This window comes from Rhinopithecus roxellana, chromosome 1 (assembly GCF_007565055.1).
Source record: "Rhinopithecus roxellana isolate Shanxi Qingling chromosome 1, ASM756505v1, whole genome shotgun sequence".
In the NCBI taxonomy this organism is placed as follows: Eukaryota; Metazoa; Chordata; class Mammalia; order Primates; family Cercopithecidae; genus Rhinopithecus; species Rhinopithecus roxellana.
The window spans coordinates 54,255,777-54,278,683 of NC_044549.1; the positions used below are offsets into that span (position 1 = coordinate 54,255,777).

Consider the following 22,907-nt stretch of genomic DNA (forward strand, 5'->3'; position numbering starts at 1 on the left):
TGAAATACAAATGGAGAGAGGCAGGGTGAGGAGCACAAACCCCTCCGCTTTTGCTGGATGGGACACAACTACGGGCGCAGGAAGCTGACAGGCTGGAGGATGGGGTGGTGACAGACAAGCCAGTCTTCTGATGCCCAGACTTTCACAGGGAAAAATGGGGTCAAGGCAGTAGCTAAAAGGGAAAGTCAGGGGGAGGCAGCTGTAGCAGGACTGTGAGGCAGCACTGTCCATTGAAGATATGAAGTGAGAAGTTTAAAGTGAAACCGGCCGCCAAGGTGGTGTCACCCTTTCAAAACTATTCAGTTACTGGGTGCAGCTGGGTCAGCCACTGGATACAGTAGGCATTAAGGAGGTAGCAGGGTTCAAGCTGTGGGAGGTTCTGTCTCTCCTGCTCTGAAGCCATTACCAGAGCTCCAGTACTTTATTCAGTTTATTCATTCCTAGAATACAGACTGAACTTAAAGGGATGATGACAATTATTATTTTTTATTTTAGAGGCAGTCTTGCTCTGTCACCCAGGCTGGAGTGCAGTGGAGCAATCATGGCTCACTGCAGCTTTCAACTCCTGACCTCAAGTGATCTTCTTGCTTTGGCCTCCCAAGTGTTGTGGTTACAGGTGTGAGCCACTGTGTCCAGTCAATGAAGAATTTTATTCAGTAGCCAATAGCAGAAAGAGCCACCACTTAAACAAGAATTTATTTCCAGGACTATGTTTTTACTATAGATTAAAATTTAATATAACTTAATTCACATATAAAGACAACTCTGAAGACTATCTGGATATGATAATGGCCTGGGGTTAAGTGGAATAATTGAGGTCATGTTCAGGCCTGAGCAGATACCAACTTGCTCAAGCCTGAGAAATAGGACTTCTCTCTTTCACTCATCACTTCAAAATGCAGTGGCCTCCTGCAGAAGTTGCACTCAGCTGAGGAATGCGGCTTCAGTTCCAGCCCCACTTGCTTCCATGTGACCAGCAGATTCTCTGAGGAGAAACAGTTTTTAAATATTAAAGGGAGTAATATACACAAAAGAAATGAATACATATGTCCACATAAACACTCATACACAAATGTTCATAGCAGCATTAGTCATAATAGTTAACAAGAGAAACAACCAAATGTCCACCAATAGATGGATAAATAAAATGTGGTAAATCTGTACAATGGAAGGTTATTTGATAACAGAAAGAAATAAAGTGCTGATGAATGCTACAGCATGGATGAGCCTTGCAGATATGATGCTGGGAGAAGACAGACACAAAGGAGCACACGCCGTATGCTTCCACTTAGACACAAGGTCCAGAAAAGGCAAATCCACAGAGACAGAAAGACTCGTGGTTGACAGGGGCTGGGGATGGGGAAAAGAGGAGTGACTCCTAATGGGCAGCGGCTTCTGAGGCGATGAAAACATTCTAGAATCAGATAGAAGTGATGGTTGCATAACACTGGGAGTGTATTTAAAAATCATGGACTTGGATACTTTAAAGGGTGAATTTTATGGTATGTGAGTTATATCTCTATTGAGATAAGGCTTTTATAAAAATTTTAAGGCTTTCATAAAATTAAATAAAGAGAAAAATAAAACCCCGAGTTGGGCTTGATTTCACAGACCTGTAGGGAAGAAGCTGCTCCAACACTGCCACATGACAGTTTAAAACCAGCATTTCCAATAGAACAGAGAGCCCATGAGGAAGCTGAGCCATGCTGGGCAGGCTTGGGAGGGCAATGTACCTTTGAGGCAGAGCTGACCTGTGGCTAACAGCCCCCTTCTGTCTCTGCCTTTAGGTTGGACATGGGTGGGGCAGTATAGAACCACGGGGCAGTTGAAAATGTTGAGCAATTCCTCTTATCAGAGGGGATTACGTGTGGGGTTATTCAAGGATTATACAACGTCATGGAGTAGAGGGCAGTGGCGAAGATAAATGTGAGCTGGACTCCGGGGGGCCAGCAGGGACTCAAGCCTTCAGAGGCCTCTTCTCCCTGCAAGTCATTACCGTGTATCCTTCAGCCATGTAGACAAGGGGGCACCGGGAACACTGAGCAGATGCTCAGGCTCCCTCAGAGCTCCCAAAATGACTCTCCACCCTCTTGATGTGAATCAGACAATAAATATCTTTTAGGGTTTTGAACCATTTGAGGGCATACTTAGTTACTGGGAAAAAGAAGAAATACACACTGTGGCTCATGCCTGTAATCCCAGCACTTTGGGAGACCGAGGCGGGCGGATCATGAGGTCAGGAGATCGAGACCATCCTGGCTAACATGATGAAACCCCATCTCTACCAAAAATACAAAAAATTAACCGGGCGTAGTGGCGGGCGCCTGTATTCCTAGCTACTCAGGAGGCTGAGGCAGGAGAATGGCGTGAACCCGGGAGGAGGAGCTTGCAGTGAGCCAAGATCACGCCACTGCACTCCAGCCTGGGCGACAGAGCGAGACTCCGTCTCAAAAAAAAAAAAAAAAAAAAAAAACCTAAAAAAAGAAGAAGAAACAAATCTGAATGCCTCTGAAGGGTTTCAATTATAAACACTGCAAAGGTACTTACCAAGGAAGTAGTTCATCATCTGGGGTGTGTGGTGAGGGGTAGGGGCGATCCGTAGGAGCTCTTCTCCCCGGGGCACGGTAGGGTAATTGATTGCTTGCACATAGATGTTATGTCTGCTCATTAGTTCATCACAGACTTCCGTGTTTTTAGCAGCATCTGCAACCTAAGTTCAATGAGAGCAGAAGGTAAGGTCACAACAGGAAGGACCACCTCTTAGCAGAGATTCCAACGAACACAGTCCCCACAACACTCACGCTCAAGACCAGACTGTAGCAACATATGCAAGCTTGGGGGAGAGGGAAAGCGCTGCCCAAACACCTGTCATTTAAAAGGAGCCAGTGTTGTTTTGTGAAGACCAGAGAACCAAAACCTTATTAAAAAGAAATACATTTTTAATGAGAAAACACTGGTTCCATTCGTACCAGCAGACTCTCATACCCAGGATGTATAATCTAGATTTGGTTATACTAGCTGTATTCATTACACTAATTCAACTGTGACATCAACAGTGCTACCATTTGTAGTGGGAAGGGCAAAACCTATTTTGAAATTTACTAAGTAGAAAGCCATACTTTAAAGCTGGCCAAGCTCAGGCTTCTGGAGCTTTCCAGATACAAGCTCTGTGTTTACCCTGTTAAGGTCAGTGCTCTGGAGAGGGAACTTCTGCCCCAGCCTGCTGGGTTCAAAGGCTTTCTTCTCATGGTGAAGTCAGCCAATGGCGGAAACTTGACAGAGGGTGGCTGGCTACAACCCCTCCCTGGCAGTCACCCCACTCAAGCCCAACTTCAGGAAGGTATGAAGCAGAACATCCGTACATCATGTGTAGAGGCACAGCCCACAGCAAGTCCAATCAGAGACAGGCCATTACCCGCACAGGGATGATGTGGCTGGGGCAGTGGACAACAGGGAGGCCGGCATCCATTAGCATCTGCCTCATGAGCTTGACGTTGCGCTGGTGCTGGCGGCGAAGCACCCGTCCCTCAGCGCTCTTCAGGATCCGCACAGACTCCAGGGCTCCAGCCAGCAGCATGGGTGGCAGAGAGGTGGTGAAGATGAAGCCAGCAGCATAGGACCGTACCGTGTCAATCAGAGAACTCGTGCTGGCGATGTACCCTCCAACACAGCCAAAGGCTTTGCCTGGGAGGAGACAGCTTCATTAGTTACAGCAACAGCCTCTAAATGGACACAGCAAGGTGTTGCCTCAAAGCACTGACTTTTCTCCTTATCTTCTTAATTTGTTTCTGGACTGATTGGTGTAGTCATACACCACATTAATGATGTCTCAGTCAATGACGACCACATATATAATGGTGGTCCCATAAGATTATAATACTGTATTTTTACTGTACCTTTTCTATGTTTAGGTATGTTTAGATACACAAATGCCATGGTGTTGCCTACAGTATCCAATACAGTAACATGATGTACAGGTTTGCAGCCTAGGAGCAACAGGCCATACCACAAAGCCTAGGTGTACAGTAGGCTATACCGTCTAGGTTTACGTAAGTACACTCTATGGTGTTTGCACAATAATGAAATTGCCTAGTGATGCAAGTCTCAGAATGCATCTCCCATCGTTACACAACGCATGACTATAAAAGGATATCTAATCATCCTTTTTTTTTTAAGAGACAGGGTCTTGCTCCGTCACCCAGGCTGGAGTGCAGTGGCATGATCATAGCTCTCTGCAGCCTCAACCTCCTGGGCTCAAGTATTCCTTCCACCTCAGCCTCCCAAGTAGCTGGTACAGGTGTACACCACCATGCCTGGCTAATTTTTTAAATTTTTATTTTGTGTAGAGAGGAGTCCATGCTTCGTTGCCCAGGGCTGGTCTCAAACTCCTGGGCAAGATCCTCCTGTCTCAGCCTCCCAAAGTGCTGGGATTACAGGTGTGAGCTATTGTGCCTGGCTACTCATTTTTAAAAGGGTAAAAAACCTAAGGAAGGTTACAAAAGGGTCTTGCCCAAAGTCATATGGCCAAGCTGGTGTCTAACCAGGATCAAAATGCAGGTCTTCCAATCAGACCTGACACCTCAGTGGGTCCCAGTGTGCCCAAATACCCTGCTGCTGCCTCCCTTCCCACCATCTTATTCTCCTTTCCCTTTCTCACCCAGGCTTGCTGCTCTGACAACCAGCACAGCTCCACTCCCCACGTCCGCACTGCATGTGCTCTTTGGAACAAGACTGGCTCTGCAGTGCTTGCACCATCTTCCCACCACGAACATTATCCCAGAGGCTGGAATTTTACCCAGCTAAGGTGTTAACTGTTTTGGTGTGACTGGTGTTATTTCCTACTTAATTAAGAAGAAAACTCTGGACAATTAATGCATTTGCAAGACAAATATGAAAACTCAGAGCCTGTTAGGATTGATTTAGGGCCAGACTTGGTTTTCAATTCTCACTGAGTCCTTTTGTATAATCTGCATCTCAAGTTTCAGGATTAAAAACTCCAGAAGAGGCCAGGTGCCGTGGCTCACACCTGTAGTCCCAGCACTTTGGGAGGCTGAGGTGCGCAAATCACTTGAGCTCAGGAGTTAGAGACCAGCCTGGCCAACATGGTGAAACCCCATTTCTACTAAAAATACAAAAATTACCCAGGCATGCTGGTGCACACCTGTAGTCTCAGTTATTCGGGAGGTTGAGGTGGGAGGATCACTTGAGCCCAGGAGGTGGAGGCTGCAGTGAGCTGTGATCACACCTGGGAGACAAAGTGAGAGCCTATCTCAAAAAACACAAAGAACTCCAGAAGGGTCTTCATAGATCTTTTTTTTTTTTTTTTTTTTTTTTTTTTTTTGAGACGGAGTCTTGCTCTGCCACCCAGGCTGGAGTGCAGTGGCCGGCTCTCAGCTCACTGCAAGCTCCGCCTCCCGGGTTCACGCCATTCTCCTGTCTCAGCCTCCCGAGTAGCTGGGACTACAGGCGCCCGCCTCGTCGCCCGGCTAGTTTTTTGTATTTTTTAGTAGAGACGGGGTTTCACCGTATTAGCCAGGATGGTCTCGATCTCCTGACCTCATGATCCGCCCGTCTCGGCCTCCCAAAGTGCTGGGATTACAGGCTTGAGCCACCGCGCCCGGCCCGGTCTTCATAGATCTTAACATCACATTCTATAATTAATGTTTCTGCTAAAACCACATGCAAAGCTGAGTTGGTTCAATCCCCTATGGTACAAAGTTTCTCTCTCCAGCCTTTTCCATCTCACAATGACCATACCTTCAAAGAGCCCACATCAGGAGACATCATTAAAAGAAAAGAGCTTCTGGCTGGGCGCAGTGGCTCACGCCTGTAATCCCAGCACTTTGGGAGGCTGAGGCGGGCGGATCACGAGGTCAGGAGATTGAGACCATCCTGGCTAACACGGTGAAACCCCGTCTCTACTAAAAATACAAAAAATTAGCCGGGCGCAGTGGCGGGTGCCTGTAGTCCCAGCTACTTGGGAGGCTGAGGCAGGAGAATGGCGTGAACCCGGGAGGCGGAGCTTGCAGTGAGCCGAGATCGTACCACTGCACTCCAGCCTGGGCGATAGAGTGAGACTCCGTCTCAAAAAAAAAAAAGAAAAATAAGAAAGAAAAAAGAAAAGAGCTTCTTGAATTAGGACACATGATTAGGTGCTTTTCTCCTAGTAGAGGTTCCACTCTTCGAACTCCCAGGCTCGCTGGGTCGGCACTAGGTTCTCACACCCCTTGACAGTGCTGAAGCACACTTTTTAAAGAGCCTGCCCTTCCTTTACCAAGCACAGGCTATAAACTGGTATTTTAGCTAACTGCTAGATGGGTTTCCAACTGCCTTACCCACTTTTGGAAGCTGCACTGCATGTGCTCTTTGGAACAAGACTGCCTCTGCAGTGCTTGCACCATCTTCCCACTGCGAACATTATCCCAGAGGCTGGAATTTTACCCAGCTAAGGCTGGGTGAAAAAAAAACTTCAAATTTATATAATTTTCATCTCTTTAGGGTTCTCAGAGGGAATGTCTATAGTAACTGTTTGCATATAACTTATTTACCTTCTCCACAAAACTTTTGATTTAGGTCCTACTGTTTTCTCCATTATATTGATGATGAAACTGAGGTATGGAAAGGTTAACTACCAACCCAAGGTCACACAATTAGTGAGGCGGCAGGACTCCAAAGTCTAGCTCCCACCTACCACAAGACATAGCCTCTGTATGAGGAAGAGCAGAGGAAAACCAGGATGAATTGGAATATTCCCATGTGGCAGGCACGGAGCTCAGCACTTCACAACACCTGAACCTAACAAGTGCTCCAGGAGAAAATACTAGAATTCTTTTTTCTTTTTAATTAAGAACAACCTGAGGCACAGAGAGTACAGGTTCTTGCCATGGCATATGGCTAGACCCACAACTCTGTCCGAAATGAATTCAGATGGCAATAAATGGCCTATCTGTTGTGTTAGGCTGTGGGGTTTACTTTGATTCTAAGAGCCATGCCTCCACGACCCAAGGAATTCCACTAAGCTGAGCCAAAAGAGTGGCCCAGGCTTCATATGCTGCCAGACTGTCTCCTCACCTGCTCCCAGTTAGACTAGTTAGTCCTTGGCCTTGTTAGGATAATGGAATTTTAGTGTATGTAATGCAATGTATACATACCAAGTGTTCCAGAAATGATGTCCATTTTTGGCATGACTCCATCTCGATCCCCAATCCCTCCTCCTCGAGCCCCATACAGCCCCACTGCGTGGACCTCATCCACGAAGGTGATTGCTCCAAACTCATGGGCCACATCACACAGCTCTTCCAGTGGGCACACTGCCCCTGAGGAAAGACCAGAGACTGCTCTGAAGAGCTTGCCACTTCAGAAATTTCTGTTTTGGTTAGAGTCAGAACAATGCAAACTTATATTCTAAGATATCATTTTTAATATTGGAAAGAAAATGAACTTCCTCCAATTTCTAGGTTACCTGGGGTCCCAGAGCCTAGTGAAAGTCAGAATAGAAAATTCACTTTCACCCAAATCTATTAAAAAAGTCCACCGATTACAAAATCCTGGCAGAATGCAATACCACACAGCAATAAAAAAAGAACGAGACCATGTCCTTTACAGCAATATGGATGGAACTAGAGGCCATTCTAAGTGAATTAATATAGGAACGGAAAAACCAAATATCGTTCTCACTTATAAGTGGAAGCTAAACATTGAGAACACATGGACACAAAGGAGGGAACAACAGACACCGGGGGCCTACCTGAGGGTGGAGGGTGGGAGGAGGGTGAGATCAAAAACTACCTATTGGGTACTATGCTTATTACCTGGGTGATGGAATAATTTGTACACCAACCCCCTGTGACACATAATTTACCCATATAATAAACCCGCACATGTACCCACTGAACCTAAAAGTTGGAAGAAAAAACAAAAATCCTGGCAGAAAGGAAAAGAAAATTAAAAAATACAACAAGCCGGGCATGGTGGCTCACACCTGTAATCCCAGCACTTTGGGAGGCCGAGGTGGGTGGATCACGAGGTCAGGAGATCAAGACCATCCTGACTAACATGGTGAAACCCCATCTCTACTAAAAATACAAAAAATTAGCCGGGCGTGTTCCAGCTACTCAGGAGGCTGAGGCAGGAGAATGGTGTGAACCCAGGAGGCGGAGTTGCAGTGAGCCGAGATGGCGCCACTGCACTCCGGCCTGGGTGACAGAGCGAGACTCATCTCAAAAAAATAAAAAATAAATAAAGAAATTAGCCAGGCATGGTGGCAGGCGCCTGTAGTCCCAGCTACTCAGGAGGCTGAAGCAGGAGAATGGTGTGAATCCAGGAGGCGGCGCTTGCAGTGAGTTGAGACTGCACCACTGCACTCCAGCCTGGGTAACAGAGCGATACTCTGTCTCAAAAGAAAAAAAAGAAAATTAAAAAACACAACAAAACACCATACTTTTAAAGAGTTCAGGCCTAGTTTTTCATCTCAGATTTCAGAGGAACTTCTGTCCACACTTACCATCCATTGAATGAACAGTTTCAAATGCCACAATCTTGGGGACTGAAGGGTCAGATCTTTGCAGCAGTTCTCTGAGATGGCTGACATCATTGTGGCGGAAGATGTACTTTGGCACTCGGCTGTTTCGAATCCCTTGGATCATGGAGGCATGGTTCCCAGAATCAGAGTAAATCTCACAGCCTAAGAAAACAAAAATGCTATTTATTGCCATGTGCATCAAAGACAAATTATTTCCTAGAGAGAGACGACAGACTTTTCCTTGGAAATGATGCTTTGAAAATGCCTATTAGGAAAAAGACACTGTGTGCCAGTTTCTTCCTGGCAAAATAACTAGTTGGTGCTTCCCCTGTGAGAAGGTCCAAAGGTATAGAATAACCTTGTGGCAGGCAATTAATCTGCTCTTAAATCTGGCTGCCTCACTCCAAACTCAATCAAGAGCTAACTAAATGATTAAGAGACTTCTCCAAAGGATCATCTTAGAATACAAAACACATTTGAGGCAATTAGCTCAAGGACAAGACATTTCAAGTTTTAATTTTCACTGGTATCATGTTCTCCTGGAACCCATAATGTACAGTTAGCATTTCATGCTTGACCCCAGAACAAATGCCCAGATAGGATTATGATTTTCAATTGAGAGGTTCTGGTAAGCCTTCTTTGTTGCCAATTTTCTTGTTATTACTAAGAAACCCAAAAAACTCTAAGGCACCCATGCCAGGCTTCCTTACCTGGCATCATCTTAGCCAGGGTGAAGAGGGTTGAGTCATTGGCTACAAAGCACGAGGAAAACAAGAGTGCAGCATCTTTCCCATGGAGGTCTGCCAGCTCCCGCTCTAAGTCCACATGGAATTTACTAGTTCCAGAAATATTTCTAGTACCACCTGCCCCAGCACCATGTTGTTTCAAAGTGTCCCTGTTTAAAAAAAAAAACAAACAAAACCAGAAAATACAGCTCATGGTTCTAAACACTATATGAATATTTTCCTCTTTCTAGGATCCAGGAGACTCAAACATGTTGATGCAGCAACTCTCTCACTGTGAAACCTGGGGTCAGAAATTTCAACTGATTTCATCTTCAGACTAGGTGGGAGAAGGTGTCAACGCTAGGGTGATGACACCTCCAGGAATCATCAAGAACAAGTGTTCATTTAACAATCAGTGAGTGCTTGGTATTAGCTGAGTTTCTTGTCTAAGAAACTAAGGTTTATTTTCTCTGAGAAACATTATTCTTTCCAATAACATGTTATCTTAAGAAAAACCAGACTCTAGAGGGACATCCTGGATGGTGGTGACCCTCTGCAAGCCAGTCATGTAATGTTAGGATATATCACTATCATTAAACCTCAAACTGGTTTAATTAAACCTCAAACCTCTTAGCAAGCCTTTGGAGAATCCGGCAAGCAACTCTCTCAAGCATCCCTAGGATGGTAAGCCTCCTGAAGGATGAGTAATGGGATCTACATCCTTTTTAACATGTCTGTTGAAGTAGCTTTTTCTCTAGCACTGCTAGATTCGTATTTCTCCTCTCACAGCCACAACCAAGGATGTCTCTGTGCAAGACTGCCTGGTGTTAAAGGCACACTCACTTGTAGAGTGGTAGAAAGTGGACTGACATGTGTAGTCATTGAGCCTATAAGCTTGAACCCTCACAAGCTAAGGGGCTCCAGCAGCTACCTGCATATTAGAGTTCCTTTAAAAATAATCTATAGATATTTTTCAGAAGCTAAGAATAGTATATTGCTGTGGCACACATTCAGCTACTGAATGTTCCCTCCATAAAGATCCAACCCCTATACATCATCAAGGTATGTATAACCCCTATACATACATTGGCTTGCCTAATAACACCAGTAATATTTGAAAGCCAAGGGCTACTTACATAACTGCCCCACACACCCGTGGGTGGCGACTCATTCCTAGGTAGTCATTACTGCACCAGACTGACACCTGCTTTTTGGTGATGAGGGAATCTGAATAGTCATCTGCCATTGGGAAGATGTGTGCTCGCCGGTTCACAGTTTTAAAAACTCGATAGGTGTGGTCATTCTTTTTCTCATCAATTTTTTTCTCAAAGAAACGATCATACTGAAAAGTGGAAACAGCTGAAAATCAAACAAAAGACAGGAGAGAATGACTGTTGTGAAACACAGCTGCATTTTGGTGAAAGACAACAAGTCTCAGCTTGGCCACTGAAGGAGATCCTGGGCAGGTTATTTGATGTCCTCATCTTGTAAGTAAATAAGACTGTATATCAAGTGTTTGGCCCAGTGCCATGTGTAGATGGTAGGTATTAAAGGACAGAAGGCAGGCTACCAACAGCACCTGCAGTCACCACAACCAAAAGCACCTGCTCATGCAAGCAAGGGATATGCCTTTCAAGCCTCAACTCACCATACATTTTTTGTTCTTCCTAGAGACAGAGTCTCTCTCTGTCATTCAGACTGGAGTACAATAGCGTGATCATAGCTCACTGAACCTTGAAGTCCTGGGCTTAAGCAATCTTCCTACCTTAGCCTCCTGAGTAGCTGGGACTATAGGTGTGAGCCATCATGTCTGGCTAATTAAAAAAATTGTTTTTGTAGAGATAGTGTCTTGCTATATTGCCAAGGCTGGTCTCAAACTCCTGGCCTCAAGTGATCTTCTCCCGCCTCAGCCTCCCAAAGTGCTGGGATTACAGGTATGAGCCACTGTGCTCAGCCTCACCATGGAATTTCATATTTAATCTAATGTACATTTAAATTATAAATTATCTCCTACATCAGGCAAATAACAATAAGACTTACATTTTGGCAAGTTATCTTGAAGAAGATGAGACACTCTTTCTGGTCTTTGCTTTTGCATGATGTCCTGGAAGTTCTTCAGCAGTCCACTGGGATCCCCTCCATCGGTTTTCACACTAACCACACTGGGGCTTGCTGAGGTTTCAGCAACCTCTGGAACAAAAGTAACAAGAAACAAATGGGACCAACTTTCTATTCTGAGTTCACAATATCTTCCAGACATACTGTCAAAAATGGTTTATTGCCTAGTTCACAAAAAAGGCCAAGCATAACCAAAGTTAGCTGTAACTGAGTGTACAAAGCATATCTTCTATTTTAGTTACTGTAATGGCAGACTCATGGTGTTGTTTTCAGAGCTACTGGTCAGCTTTAATGAACAATAAAGTCCAAAGCTTTCTCTGCTGGTTGGCATGTCTTATTCACTCCACAACATCCCCACCCCAATCCTAATCTCAATTTTCTGTTTTTTTCTTTTTTTAAGACAGAGTCCCATTCTGTCACCCAGGCTGGAGAGCAGTGGCATGATCTTGACTCACTGCAACCTCTGCCTCCTGGGTTCAAGTGATCCTCCCTCCTCAACCTCCTGAATAGATGGGACTATAGGCATGTGCCATGATGCCCAGCTAATCTTTGTATTTTTGGTAGAGATGGGGTTTCGCCATGTTGGCCTGGCTGGTCTTAAACTCCTGGCCTCAAGTGATCCACCTGCCTAGGCCTTCCAAAGTGCCGGGATTATAGGTGTGAGTCACTGGGCCTGGTCCTAATCTCAATTTTCTTCATAGAAAACAATTTTGGCCATATGCATAATTTCTGCTGGTTAGGCTTTTGGGGAGCCTTGAGTGCTCTACAGATGTAGCCACAGCTATATATTGTGGAATTAAGGTTGCAATTCAATGACCTTCAGTAAGACACCCAGCTTGGGAGCCCTAGGACCAGCACTTACTGCAGTAAAACCATTGTTTTCTTTCTTTATCCCACCAGATGATGGGAAAGACCAAAGGGACAAAAGGCAGCTGGTAGCAGCTCAAGACTGCAGGTTATTTTCAGAAATTAAGTAATTATTATAAAAGCTGGTCACATCCTACACACACACCAGGAAATCCCACTTTTGCAATACAGTCCCTTGACTGTCTATCTTGAAGACCTTCCTCTCTGGCCCTAAAAGAGGAAGGTGTTTCCATAAATACTGCCCTAATGATAGCTCATACACAAATCTGAGGGCCCAAAAGAACTAAAAGGACTTCTTCACTACCACTAATGGTTCACGACTCATCTCTTACCTTTCCTCACGGCATTCATTTCCTGCACATCCTCCTGAAGCTCAAGACTGGCTTTGCAGAAGACACTGCTGCCTCTCTGATTCATCTGTGCTGCCAGGAAAGGGCATTTGCTTGCAGTGCCCTGGCTTGTGGCAGGCAAGGGGTGTCCAGACAGAAGCTGCGTGCCATCTGGACTCTGCTGGGATCCATCAGGAGCCTGTTGGACCTTGGCTTTGGCAGTTTTGTCTTCTGAGGGAGGAAATGGAAAAAGTGAAGCATCAGATCTGGCTGCACAGTGTGTAAGAAAACCACTTATTTCTTTTATTGCCTCAAAGATAAACTTAATACTTACTCACTCTACCCCACCATCCAGACAGAAGTTTTTTTTTTTTTTTTTTTTTTTTTTTTTTTTTTTTTTTTTTTTTAAAGATGGAGTCTTGCTTTGTCCCCCAGATTGGAGTGCAGTGGCACAATCTTGGCTCACTACAACCTCTGCCTCCCAGGTTCAAGTGATTCTCGTGCCTCAGCCTCCCAAGTAGCTGGGATTACAGGTGTGCACCACCACGCCCGGCTAATTTTTGTATTTTTAGTAGAGATGGGGTTTCACCACGTTAGCCAGGCTGGTCTTGAACTCCTGACCTCAGGTTATCCACCCGCCTTGGCTTCCAAAAGTACTGGGATTATAGGTGTGAGCCACTGCACTCAGCCACAAGCTTGTTTTTATTAGGTTCTGCTAATCTCTCTAGTTTTTCATCTGCTTCACAAGAAACAATGCTCATGTGAAGAGCTGACTGGCACATTCCAGTTGCCTCTTAAACCCATAGTATTTCTCCTCATAAATTCAACAAACTACCATTTTCTAGTTTTAGACAACCTGGAATCCTTGAGTTGGATCATTTCCAGTACTTTCTACCCCAACTACATTCAGCTTATTTCATGAGAGGACACACCCTGTAAGGTAACTGGAAGTATTCACACACATTTTTTAATCTGCTAACATTTTCTTTTCCTTTTTTTTTTCGAAACAGGATCTCACTCTGTCAACCAGGCTAGGGTGCAGTGGTGCAATCACAGCTAACCACAGCTTTGACCTCCAGGCTCAAGTGATCCTGTCACCTCAGCCCTCCAAGTAGCTTGGACTGCAGGTGTTCTACTGTGTCCAGCTAATTTTTTTTTTTTTAACTTTTTGTAGATATGGAGTCTAGTTATGTGGCCCTAGCTTCTATCAAACTCCTAGGCTCAAGCAGTCCTCCTGCCTCAGCCTCCCAAAGTGCTGGAATTACAGTCATGAGCCACCACATCCTGCCTCTGCTAACATTTTTTAAACAGATTCTTGACAAAGAGGCTTGCTATTGCTTAACATAAAAGCTATTGGTTTTTCTCTAAACAAAAGAAATTAGGCTAAACCTTAGGTCTTTAGATTGCTAATACAGTAAGAAAAAAATAGGGGTATATCACATTCACATACCTCATCTATTTTCTCATCTAAATTCATCAAAGTCTGCTGACTTCACACAGTTGGCTGGTAATTATCCTTCTAGTTACAGTGACTTCCCTCTCCCCTTGAGCAAATTCATTCACCTTCTTTCTAGAAAAGTCTTTTTTCATCATTCTGGAATACTCCTGTGAGTCACTGGCTAGCCTTTCCTATAACTTGGGTAAGGTGTCTCAATACAGTTTTCATTAAAATCTTCTATAAAAGAAAGCCAAAAAAATTATTTTGAAGTTAACTTCATTTATTATAGAAGTAATACACATTCATTAAAGTCTAGATAAAGAAAAAAACCTATTATTAAAAACATAACCATTGCAAGCATTTTGGTAAAAAAGACATAACTAACTCTTGAAAATAAACCCTATAAAGGATTAAATCCTTTCTGCTTAAAGAAAAACAAAAATTCTTTTCTTACAAGCCCACACCCAGAGAACACGCCTAAGAAAAACCTGTAAAATACTCTCTAGGATTAAGTGGAACCTGAAGAGCCTTGTTCTCTCCTAGCAGAACCAGAGCAAACTAAATTCAACTCCAGTCTCTTTGTTGAAAACAACAACAAATGTATATACAAATAAAGATACATGGCATGATCTCAGCTCACTGCAACCTCTACCTCCTGGTTTCCAGCAATTCTCATGCCTCAGCCTCCCAAGTAGCTGGGATTTCAGGTGTACACCACTATGTCCAGCTGATTTTTGTATTTTTTGTAGCGATGGGGTTTCGCTATGTGGCCAGGCTGGTCTTGAACTCCTGGCCTCACGTGATCCAACTGCCTCGGCCTCCCAAAGCGCTCGGATTATAGGAGTGAGCCACTGCATACAGCCAAGATAAATTTGTTTTTAAAATCACGAATACTGTACAGTTTCATTTATATGAGGTACCTAGAATAGTCAAATTCATAGAGACAGAAAGCAGAATGGTGGTTGCCAGGGGTTGGGGATAGAGGAATGGAGAGTTACTGGTTGATGGGTATAGAATTTCAGTTTGGGAAGACAAAAAAAGTTCTGGAGATGGATGGTGGTGATGGTCACACAACAATATGAATGTACCACTGAACTGTACATTTTTAAATGCTTAAAATGCTAATTTTTATTGGGCATTTTACCATAATAAAACAAAAACTTTTAAGGAAAAAAACAAGTCACTACTTTAAAAAGCCAAAGGGGCCGGGCACGGTGGCTCATGCCTGTAATTCCAGCGCTCTGGGAGGCTGAGACAGGTGGATCAGGTCAGGAGTTCAGGACAAGCCTGGCCAACAAGGTGAAACCCTACTAAAAGTACAAAAATTATCCGGGTGTGGTGGTGCATGCCTGTAATTCCAGGTGTTTGGGAGGCTGAGGCAGGAGAATCGCTTGAACCTGGGAGGTGGAGGTTGCAGTAAGCCGACGTTGCATCACTGCACTCCAACCTGGGGAACAGAGCAGGACTCTGTCTCAAAAAAGAAAAACTAAATAAATAAAAAGCTGAAGGCCAAATGTTTAATGAGGGAAATTAGAAGGCCAAATGTTTAATGAGGGAAATTAGAACACTCCAATTTAATATTTATGTGAACGAGGCACTGAGGAAACACTAAAATCCCAACAGACACTAACATGCAATCCAAAAACCTGCAATGTGCAATACTGGCCACTGCTTCACCTTTAAAGATGGAAAAGCTAAAAGTGCCTACCCTTGGGGCAACAATCATATGAGATAATCTGTGCACAGAGCAGCCCTTTGTGAGTGACTGTGGCCCTCACCACCACTGTGGGGACTGCTTCTAGTCTACCAATGAGTACACACACCTGTACCTGCTCCTTCATTGTCAGTGACACTTACTCTCACTGGCCGGAGAGGTTTCTTTGATCTGTTGGTAGTGTACTGCTGCAGTGGACAATGCCCGAGGGGCTGGCTTGGCCCCAACTTCCATCATCTTGGGGCAGTTTTGGGCATAGAACAACAGAGATTTGCCTGCTTTCTGCAGAAAGGCCTGGGGGACTCGGGATAAGAATGGGCAGCGGCGAACAACAGTCTCCATGTTCAAGAAGTATGCTGGCTCCTGTGGAAAGACTGATGATGAGTGACATCAACAGCTGTTAATAATCAGGCAAATATCACCACAAGCTCACTGGATTCAGGTGTCACCTGCAGTTTACATAAAGGGTACCCTGGAATACTAACACTTCTCCCTCAAAAATGGCTAAGGACAGCACTGATGTGAGACTCAGCTAAGGAATGGTGACCACATTTTACACGGGTCACCAACTTCTTCATTCCCCAGCTCTACACAAAGGCACCTACAAAGCAACTTCACCAAATGAAGTAAATACTGACAGTACATAGCCAAGGGGGCAGAAGGATGAAGGACAAGTCAAAAACAGGTTTGGGAGGCCAGAGGTTTCTTAGGGAGATGCACAGTGCAGATAAGACATCTTGGCTTACATTTAGGTGGAGAAGGGATGTTAGGGAAGAAGCCACTCATCTATCCAGACAGGGAAGACTATTAGGGATCCTGACTTTCTCCTGGTCCCCGCATCCCAGAAAGCACTCCTAAACCCGAGGAAGGAGTCTAGCATGGCCCCAGGTCCCTGAAGCAACGATTCCTCCGCGGTGGTGTCCCCACAGCGGGAAGAACTGGGCATAACTGAGAAAGGAGGGGCACAAACGAGGGTAGGGGTATGAGGACCAGCGCCTTGGGACTCACTGGGGACGCGCAGGGGTTATAAAGTTGAGGGAGTTGAGTATGGAGAAAGAAGGCAGTACTCGGGCAGTGGGGGTCAGCGGTGACCCGCGGTCGAGGTCTCGAGAATGACGGGAGGGGTATGAGAAGGGAATTCTAAAGCGGCGGGTTCAACCGGGAAAATAGCTGGAAGGGGCCGAAAGGGGGAAACTGAGGCGGCCGTCTAGGCAAAAGAGCTGGAGGATAAACGCTGACCTCAAGGCGGCGGATGACTGGGACAGTGGGGGATGGGGTCCCAGCGCCCCGGGGGAGAGGTGCCCCGGCTGGCAGGACACGCGGGGGCTTCCCCGGCCGGCGCCACACCTACCGCGCGGGCCCTCACCTGCGCTGGGGACGCTGCGGAGACGGCGGCGAAGGAGAGGGGCAAGCAAGCCGAGAGGTCCAAACGAACCGTTCGTTGCCCTTGTTCGGGAGCAGCCTCAGGCCGCGATCGCCGGCGCCTTAATATACAGCAGGAGTGACCGCTGCGCATGCGCCGTGGGCGCTGCCTTCTTCCGCGCAGGCGCGCCGCGTCGCCCTCGGCAAGCTGGGCGGGCCGGGCAGAGAAGCCCACTTCTTTGGCTCTGCGGTTATCCGTGCCGCCGGGGATTCCCCGGCTCGCCAGCTGGGAGGAGGAAGGGCCAGACGGTGAGCGGACGAGGTCTTTTTTCCCGACCTCATCCTGCAATCTCGTGCTGCCTCCCCACTAACTACCCTGGGCTTCAGAACCCTACACCCCGATTTTGGGGTATAAAATGGCAAGGTCGAGGCGGCTAGGGCCAAGTTAGGGGCTACAGGGTTGTTAAGATGGGTGTCTTGGACCTGGAGGAAGAAGGAGATCCAAGGGGTTCTGGGCCGAGGTGTTAAGCAGGATCCATCCCATCTGCGCTTGCTTTGGAAACTGTGAACAAGGGCTTCCCGAAGGAGGTGGAGTTGATTGTATCCCCTACAGATGGAGTGGTCCTGGCAGGATGCGGAAGAAGCGGGACACTCAGCTGTGGCACTTTCCGATCTAAGATGATCCAGAGGAGGCAGAGGAACAGGGCTGGATGGAACCCATCCATTCCACAGCTCTGAGCACTTGGGGCGGAGGGGGAAGGCACAGGGCCTGACAATAGTTAGCATGTAACAAATATTAGCCACTATTTTTATTTTCCATCCGGGGTTGTCTGAAGCCCCTTGCTGGCCACCCTGGGCACTAGCAGGGTGGCTTAGGCCTCCATCCCAAAGGTCAGCGTTGGGCCATACCTCCACTGAGTTTCTCTGGCACAACACATGAAGTGTAGGGCTTGGCAAACCCCTCTCAGGAATGCCGGTCTGGCTTCCTTGCTCCACACCCTTCCCAGCTTGGCTTGGGGTGAGTTGGGCTGGGCCTGTGCCAGGCTCAGAGGTACTCTCCATTCTTGAGGAAAGGGCCGTTGAGAGTATTCCTTTCCCAGCTAAGCATTAACAAGAGGGATAAAGTCCAGAATGATGGTGACCAGGGTGTGTCCAGGTACTTTGCATTTCCCTCTCTGAGCATCCAGCTGGCTGCAAGGCAGGTGAGGCGAGTCTCCACCTTCAGAGGAGGCACCTGGGTTCAGATTGGCAGTGGGACCTGTCCAGGATGCGTGCTTTGGTCTGAGAGCTCAAGACCCAGTTCTGTGCCATTCTGCCAAGGGATCCTGGGCAGTGCCCATCACCCAGAGAAGATGAGAGAGAAAAGGTCAGCACTTGGACCCAAGTGCAGCTGTAAGTGGGAACAGAATAAGGATGGTATTGAGTGCTTTGCTCATCTTTGGGCCTTGCTTCCCTTAGCTGGGCAATAGGATCATAACCCCTGAAATGCCTGCCTCACAGGGTTGTTTTTTGTTTTTTGTTTTGTTGTTGTTTTGTTTGTTTGAGACAGAGTCTCCCTCTGTTGCCCAGACTAGAGTGCAGTGGCGCAATCTCGGCTCACTGCAACCTCTGCCTCTCAGGTTCAAGTGATTCTTCTGCCTCAGCCTCCCAAGCAGCTGGGATTACACCACCATGCCCAGCTAATTTTTGTATTTTTAGTAGAGATGGGGTTTCACCCCCATGTTGGCCGGGCTGGTCTTGAACTCCTGACCTCAAGTGATCACCTTCAGCCTCCCAAAGTGTTGGGATTATAGGCATGAGACACTGTGCCCAGCCCTCACAGGGTTTTTTTTTTGGGGTGATCAGAGGCAAAGCCAAAGCAGAAAGAACTGGATAATGGAGTTGGGCATGGGTTTCAAATCCAGCTGTGAATCTTACTTGGCCATAGACTTGGGCAGGCCACAACCTCTTCAAGGCTTGGTTTCCTGATTTGTAAAGCTCTCCCAGCCCTGCCACTTGTGGCTGGTGGGAGGGTCAGGTGAAGTCCTGTATTTCAGAGGCTTATTGTTTAAACTGGCAAGTCCCTAGCCCTCTGGGAGTTTCCTGTTTAATATAGAGAAAGATTGGGAAACAAGGCCGACTCACATGGAAAGTGAAATAGGGTGTTGTAAGCAACTCCAGATGGAGGAGGAGGAGGAGGAGGCTATTACTCCAACAGGCACTGAAAGAGGAGGATCCCAACCACGAGGAAGGCTTCCAGAAGAGAAGCAGGTGCTAGCAGGAAGGGTGGATCTACATGCGACTGGGAGACTGTGGGTGAAGGCTTGGATGGAAAAGGCTCAGCCCTATGGGGGTGGTGGTTGGGGGATCAGCATGAGTCAACCCAAATAGCTGGGCAACGGGAATACGGTCAGGGCCTGGCACCAAGAGGTCAGACCAGAAAGGCCCTAAATGAGCCACAGCGTTTTCCAGCGTCAGGGCCCAAAGAACCACGCCCAGGGTACTGGTCAAAATGCAGATTCCTGGGTCACATTCCTTTGATTTTGACCCAGAAATCTGCATTTTAACCAGCCCACCTTTCTGGTGAGGTAAGGGTGAGGTATCTTGGGATATGTTTCTTGAGTGGTTCAAGGTTTGAGGCCTTGAAGGGCAAGGCATAAGCCATAAGTTCTAGTCCTAACTCTGAGATCTTGAGCAAATCACGTCATACCCTAAGTCTTAGTTTTTGTGTCTGTGAAATGAGAATGATCCCACCTACCTCAGTGATGAGTCTGGGTGGGCCCTATTCTGCTCCCGTTGTGATCCTTCTGGGCCTCTTCTTCCCGCCTCTGCCCCCTCCTCCTCTTCTTCTTTCTTTTCTTCTTCTCCTTCTCCTTCTTCGCCTGTCACTCCTCCCTTGTCATTCCCTCCTTCCCCATCTTCTTTTCCCTTTCTCTCCCTCTGCCCTCCTTCCCTCCTTTTCCCTCCTCCCTCCCTCCCTCCCTCCCTTCCTTCTCAGAGCCACAGTATAAACTCATCTTATCACTTGCTCTGGCCCTGGGCAGCTGGAATTGAGGCAAGGTCAGGCCCCATCCCAGGGATGGCGCTGGGGCCTTTTTTCCCACCCACCCAGTCTGCATCATGGTCTTCGTCACCATCACTATCACCGTCAGGGGCTGCTGCACATAGTACCATCCAATGGTCAAGGCAAAAGGAAAATGTCAACCCCAGCCCCCAGAATTCACCCTTTTTATTCTGGGCCCCGGGAACTATTTTTATTTTTCCCCCTTAAATAGCTGTTTATTAGCAGTGTGCTGGAAAGGGTGACGGAGTTAGCATTCATGGACGATACCACACACCACTGTCATGAGGGAGGCAAGAGCGCAGGCAAGCCAGCCTGGAGCCCCGAGGAGGAGTCCCCCTCTTCAAGAGAGTGTGGGAGGGGGCAGGGCCTGGAGTGTTGGGGGCAGCCTGAGGACACCTCCATGTACTAGGCGTGGGTAAAGATGAACAGGGACTCATTGGCAGCAGCCCCAGCCTGACCGCTTGGAATGTACTTTCCTTGACAGGTGAGGCTATTGGCCAGGGCTCACTTGACTTACTCCTTCTGCACAGCCTTCAGATTCTTCTTCCTGCCCCAGGCCTTCAGGGCAGAGGCCTGCAGGGCTCAGCTGTAGGAGAAGGTCAGGGCCCAGGGCTTCAGGAGAGGGCACTTGTTAATGGCATTGAGGTTGATGGACACCTTCTTGCTCTGGCTTCCAGATAGGAAGGTGATCCCAGGGACAGCAGGGGACACTGTGCAGTATAGTGCTTAGTTTTTGTGCCTGTGAAATGAGAAAGACCCCACCTGCCTCAGTGATGAGTCTGGGTGGGCCCTGTTCTGGCCCAGTTGTGATCCTTCTAGGCCACTTATTCCCTAGAGTGTAGCGCTTGTGACAGTTGCCATGGCAATCTCCTTGTGAGAAAACTTCTGGATGCAGGCTTGGCCCGGGGTGACCATATTGGACTTCAGCAAGGTGCCTTCCAGGTAGATGTGGTGGTCACTCAGAGCCTTGTAGACAGCAGCCACACCTTCTTGGTTACATACTGGCAGTACTTCAAGTCATGGTCCCCATTGGGGAGGATCTCAGCCTCCACGATGAGCACAATGCCATTCTGCTGGCAGGTGCTGGCATAGCGGACCAGGACATTGACACACTGCCATTTTCTTTTATTTTCTTTCTTTTTTCTTTTTTTGAAACGGTGTCTCAGTCTGTCACCCAGGCTGGAGTGCAGTGGTACAATCTCAGCTCATGCAACCTCCGCCTCCCAGGTTCAAATGATTCTCCTGCCTCAGCCTCCTGAGTAGCTGGGATTACAGGTGTGTGCCACCATGCCCAGCTCATTTTTGTGTTTTTAGTAGAGGAGGACATTTCACCATGTTGGCCAGGCTGGTCTCGAACTCCCGACCTCAAGCGATCCGCCTACCTTGGCCTCCCAAAGTGCTGGTATTACAGACGTGAGCCACTGCACCCAGCTGATGTTGGCATTTTCAATGATGGCGAGGGCTGAGGGGGTGTGTTTCCCAATCTTCAGCACATGATGCCACTTGGCAAAGTGGGTTCCATCCTTCTTGTCTGGGGCAGAGCGCTCAGATAGCCCGTTCAGCCCTTGGGTGGTGGTCTCGCCATTTGCCCTTGCCAGGGATAGCACCCCCTTTTGCCCTTGCCAGGGATAGCACCCCCTTTTCTACCTTGATGCCCACAACACTGCCCTTGGATTTGATAACTTGGGGGAAGGGACACCTATCATCCACCTTTTGGTACAGCATCTCATGGAAGAGGATGACGCCCTCAATGCAGGGGTTCATGCAGTTGCCAGCTGTCAGTCGCAGCTGGTGGTAGAAGCACCAGTTCTCCTCGGTATTCTTGGTGCCAATGGACTGCAGCCACTTGGCAACGCTCCCAGTGGACTCATCTGCAGCCGGGATGCTCTTGCCCAGAGCCACGATGTGATGAGTGATGTCAGACAGCTCCTTCTTCTGCTCCGGGGTCAGCAATGGATATTGGTAGGGCATAGTACTGGTGTTAGCAAGTTCCTGGTACAGGAGAGGGGTGGGTTTGCAGGATGTGGTGGTGGAGGGTGGCAGGCTGGCGAGTGGACTCAGGGAGAGAAAGCAGCACTCGTCACCAGGACCCGATCTTCCAGGAACTATTTTTAGCAGCACCCCTCCAAGAAGGTGAGGTAGCTCAGTCTGGGCAAACCTGCTGCTTTCTTCTGGGCCTCAGTTTCCACATCTATCAGCCAAGCAAGAAATCCTGCATCCTTCTCAAGGAGAACTCAGGTGGACATAGAACTCCTCCAACTTGTGCTGCTGCTGCTCCTTGGGGTGTCAGTGCCCTTCTATGCAGTGGTAGATGGGGGCCAGCCTCACACAGTGGGTAGAGGATCTGGAAACAGCTCAGCTATGCCCTGAACAGTTGGAGGCATGAGCTCCAGTTTACAGTGATGGGGCCCAGGAGCCACCATGTGAGATGGAATTTCGGGGTTGGCAGAGCAAAAAGGTTCTGAGGTCTCTGGCGCTGGCCTTGTCCTAACCCTGTCTTTGGAATCCCATTAGACTGTGGTTGCAGAGCAGGTGAGCTCTGGTTTGCGAGAAGAGAGAGAGGGGCTGGAGTGGAGCAAAGCCAATAAATGCTTCAGGAGGCAGGTCTGAAGTGAGGGGGCTTTGCAGGGAGCAGCAGCCCCCATCCTAGAGAGCAGAAAATGTCCCAGAGGACCCATGAACCCAGCCCTCCAGCCTAGCAGCCACAAACTGTGGCCCAGATAAATGCTGTGTGGCCCACGTAGTTCTTGCCATTTTTTTGTTTTGTTTTGTTTTGTTTTTGTTTTTGTT

At 47.3% G+C, this 22,907-nt stretch overlaps 1 protein-coding gene and 1 pseudogene across 2 annotated transcripts; both read right to left on the bottom strand.

Moving 5' to 3' along the window:
• Positions 1-694: 694 nt before the first annotated feature.
• On the bottom strand, positions 695-17,253 carry ALAS1 (5'-aminolevulinate synthase 1). Of its 2 annotated transcripts, none has more exons than XM_010365033.2 (11): positions 17,079-17,253; positions 15,856-16,086; positions 12,564-12,791; positions 11,287-11,436; positions 10,383-10,605; positions 9,232-9,416; positions 8,504-8,683; positions 7,152-7,316; positions 3,416-3,684; positions 2,548-2,710; positions 695-985 (listed from the first exon to the last, which is right to left on the bottom strand). In XM_010365033.2, exons 2-11 carry the CDS (start codon positions 16,052-16,054, stop codon positions 825-827), a joined length of 1,923 nt encoding a protein of 640 aa, XP_010363335.2. In that variant the 5' UTR covers positions 16,055-16,086; positions 17,079-17,253; the 3' UTR covers positions 695-824. The 2 variants fall into 2 exon arrangements, with proteins under 2 accessions (XP_010363335.2, XP_010363336.2); XM_010365034.2 differs by having other exon boundaries at positions 15,856-16,075; positions 17,079-17,245.
• A 3,269-nt stretch (positions 17,254-20,522) lies between these two features.
• LOC104663729 lies at positions 20,523-22,106 on the bottom strand (annotated as a pseudogene).
• Between the last annotated feature and the right edge of the window lie 801 nt (positions 22,107-22,907).

What these genes read in the sequence shown, in the direction of transcription:
- ALAS1 (XM_010365034.2), bottom strand. Translation starts at nt 17,228, where the DNA reads ATGCGCAGCGGTCACTCCTGCTGTATATTAAGGCGCCGGCGATCGCGG. An exon ending in CCTGGCTAAGATGATGCCAG is followed by an intron (nt 8,684 to 9,231) that starts GTAAGGAAGCCT and finishes TTGTTTTCTTAG; the next exon opens with GCTGTGAGATTTACTCTGAT. An exon ending in GCCACATCATCCCTGTGCGG is followed by an intron (nt 2,711 to 3,415) that starts GTAATGGCCTGT and finishes CATTGAACTTAG; the next exon opens with GTTGCAGATGCTGCTAAAAA.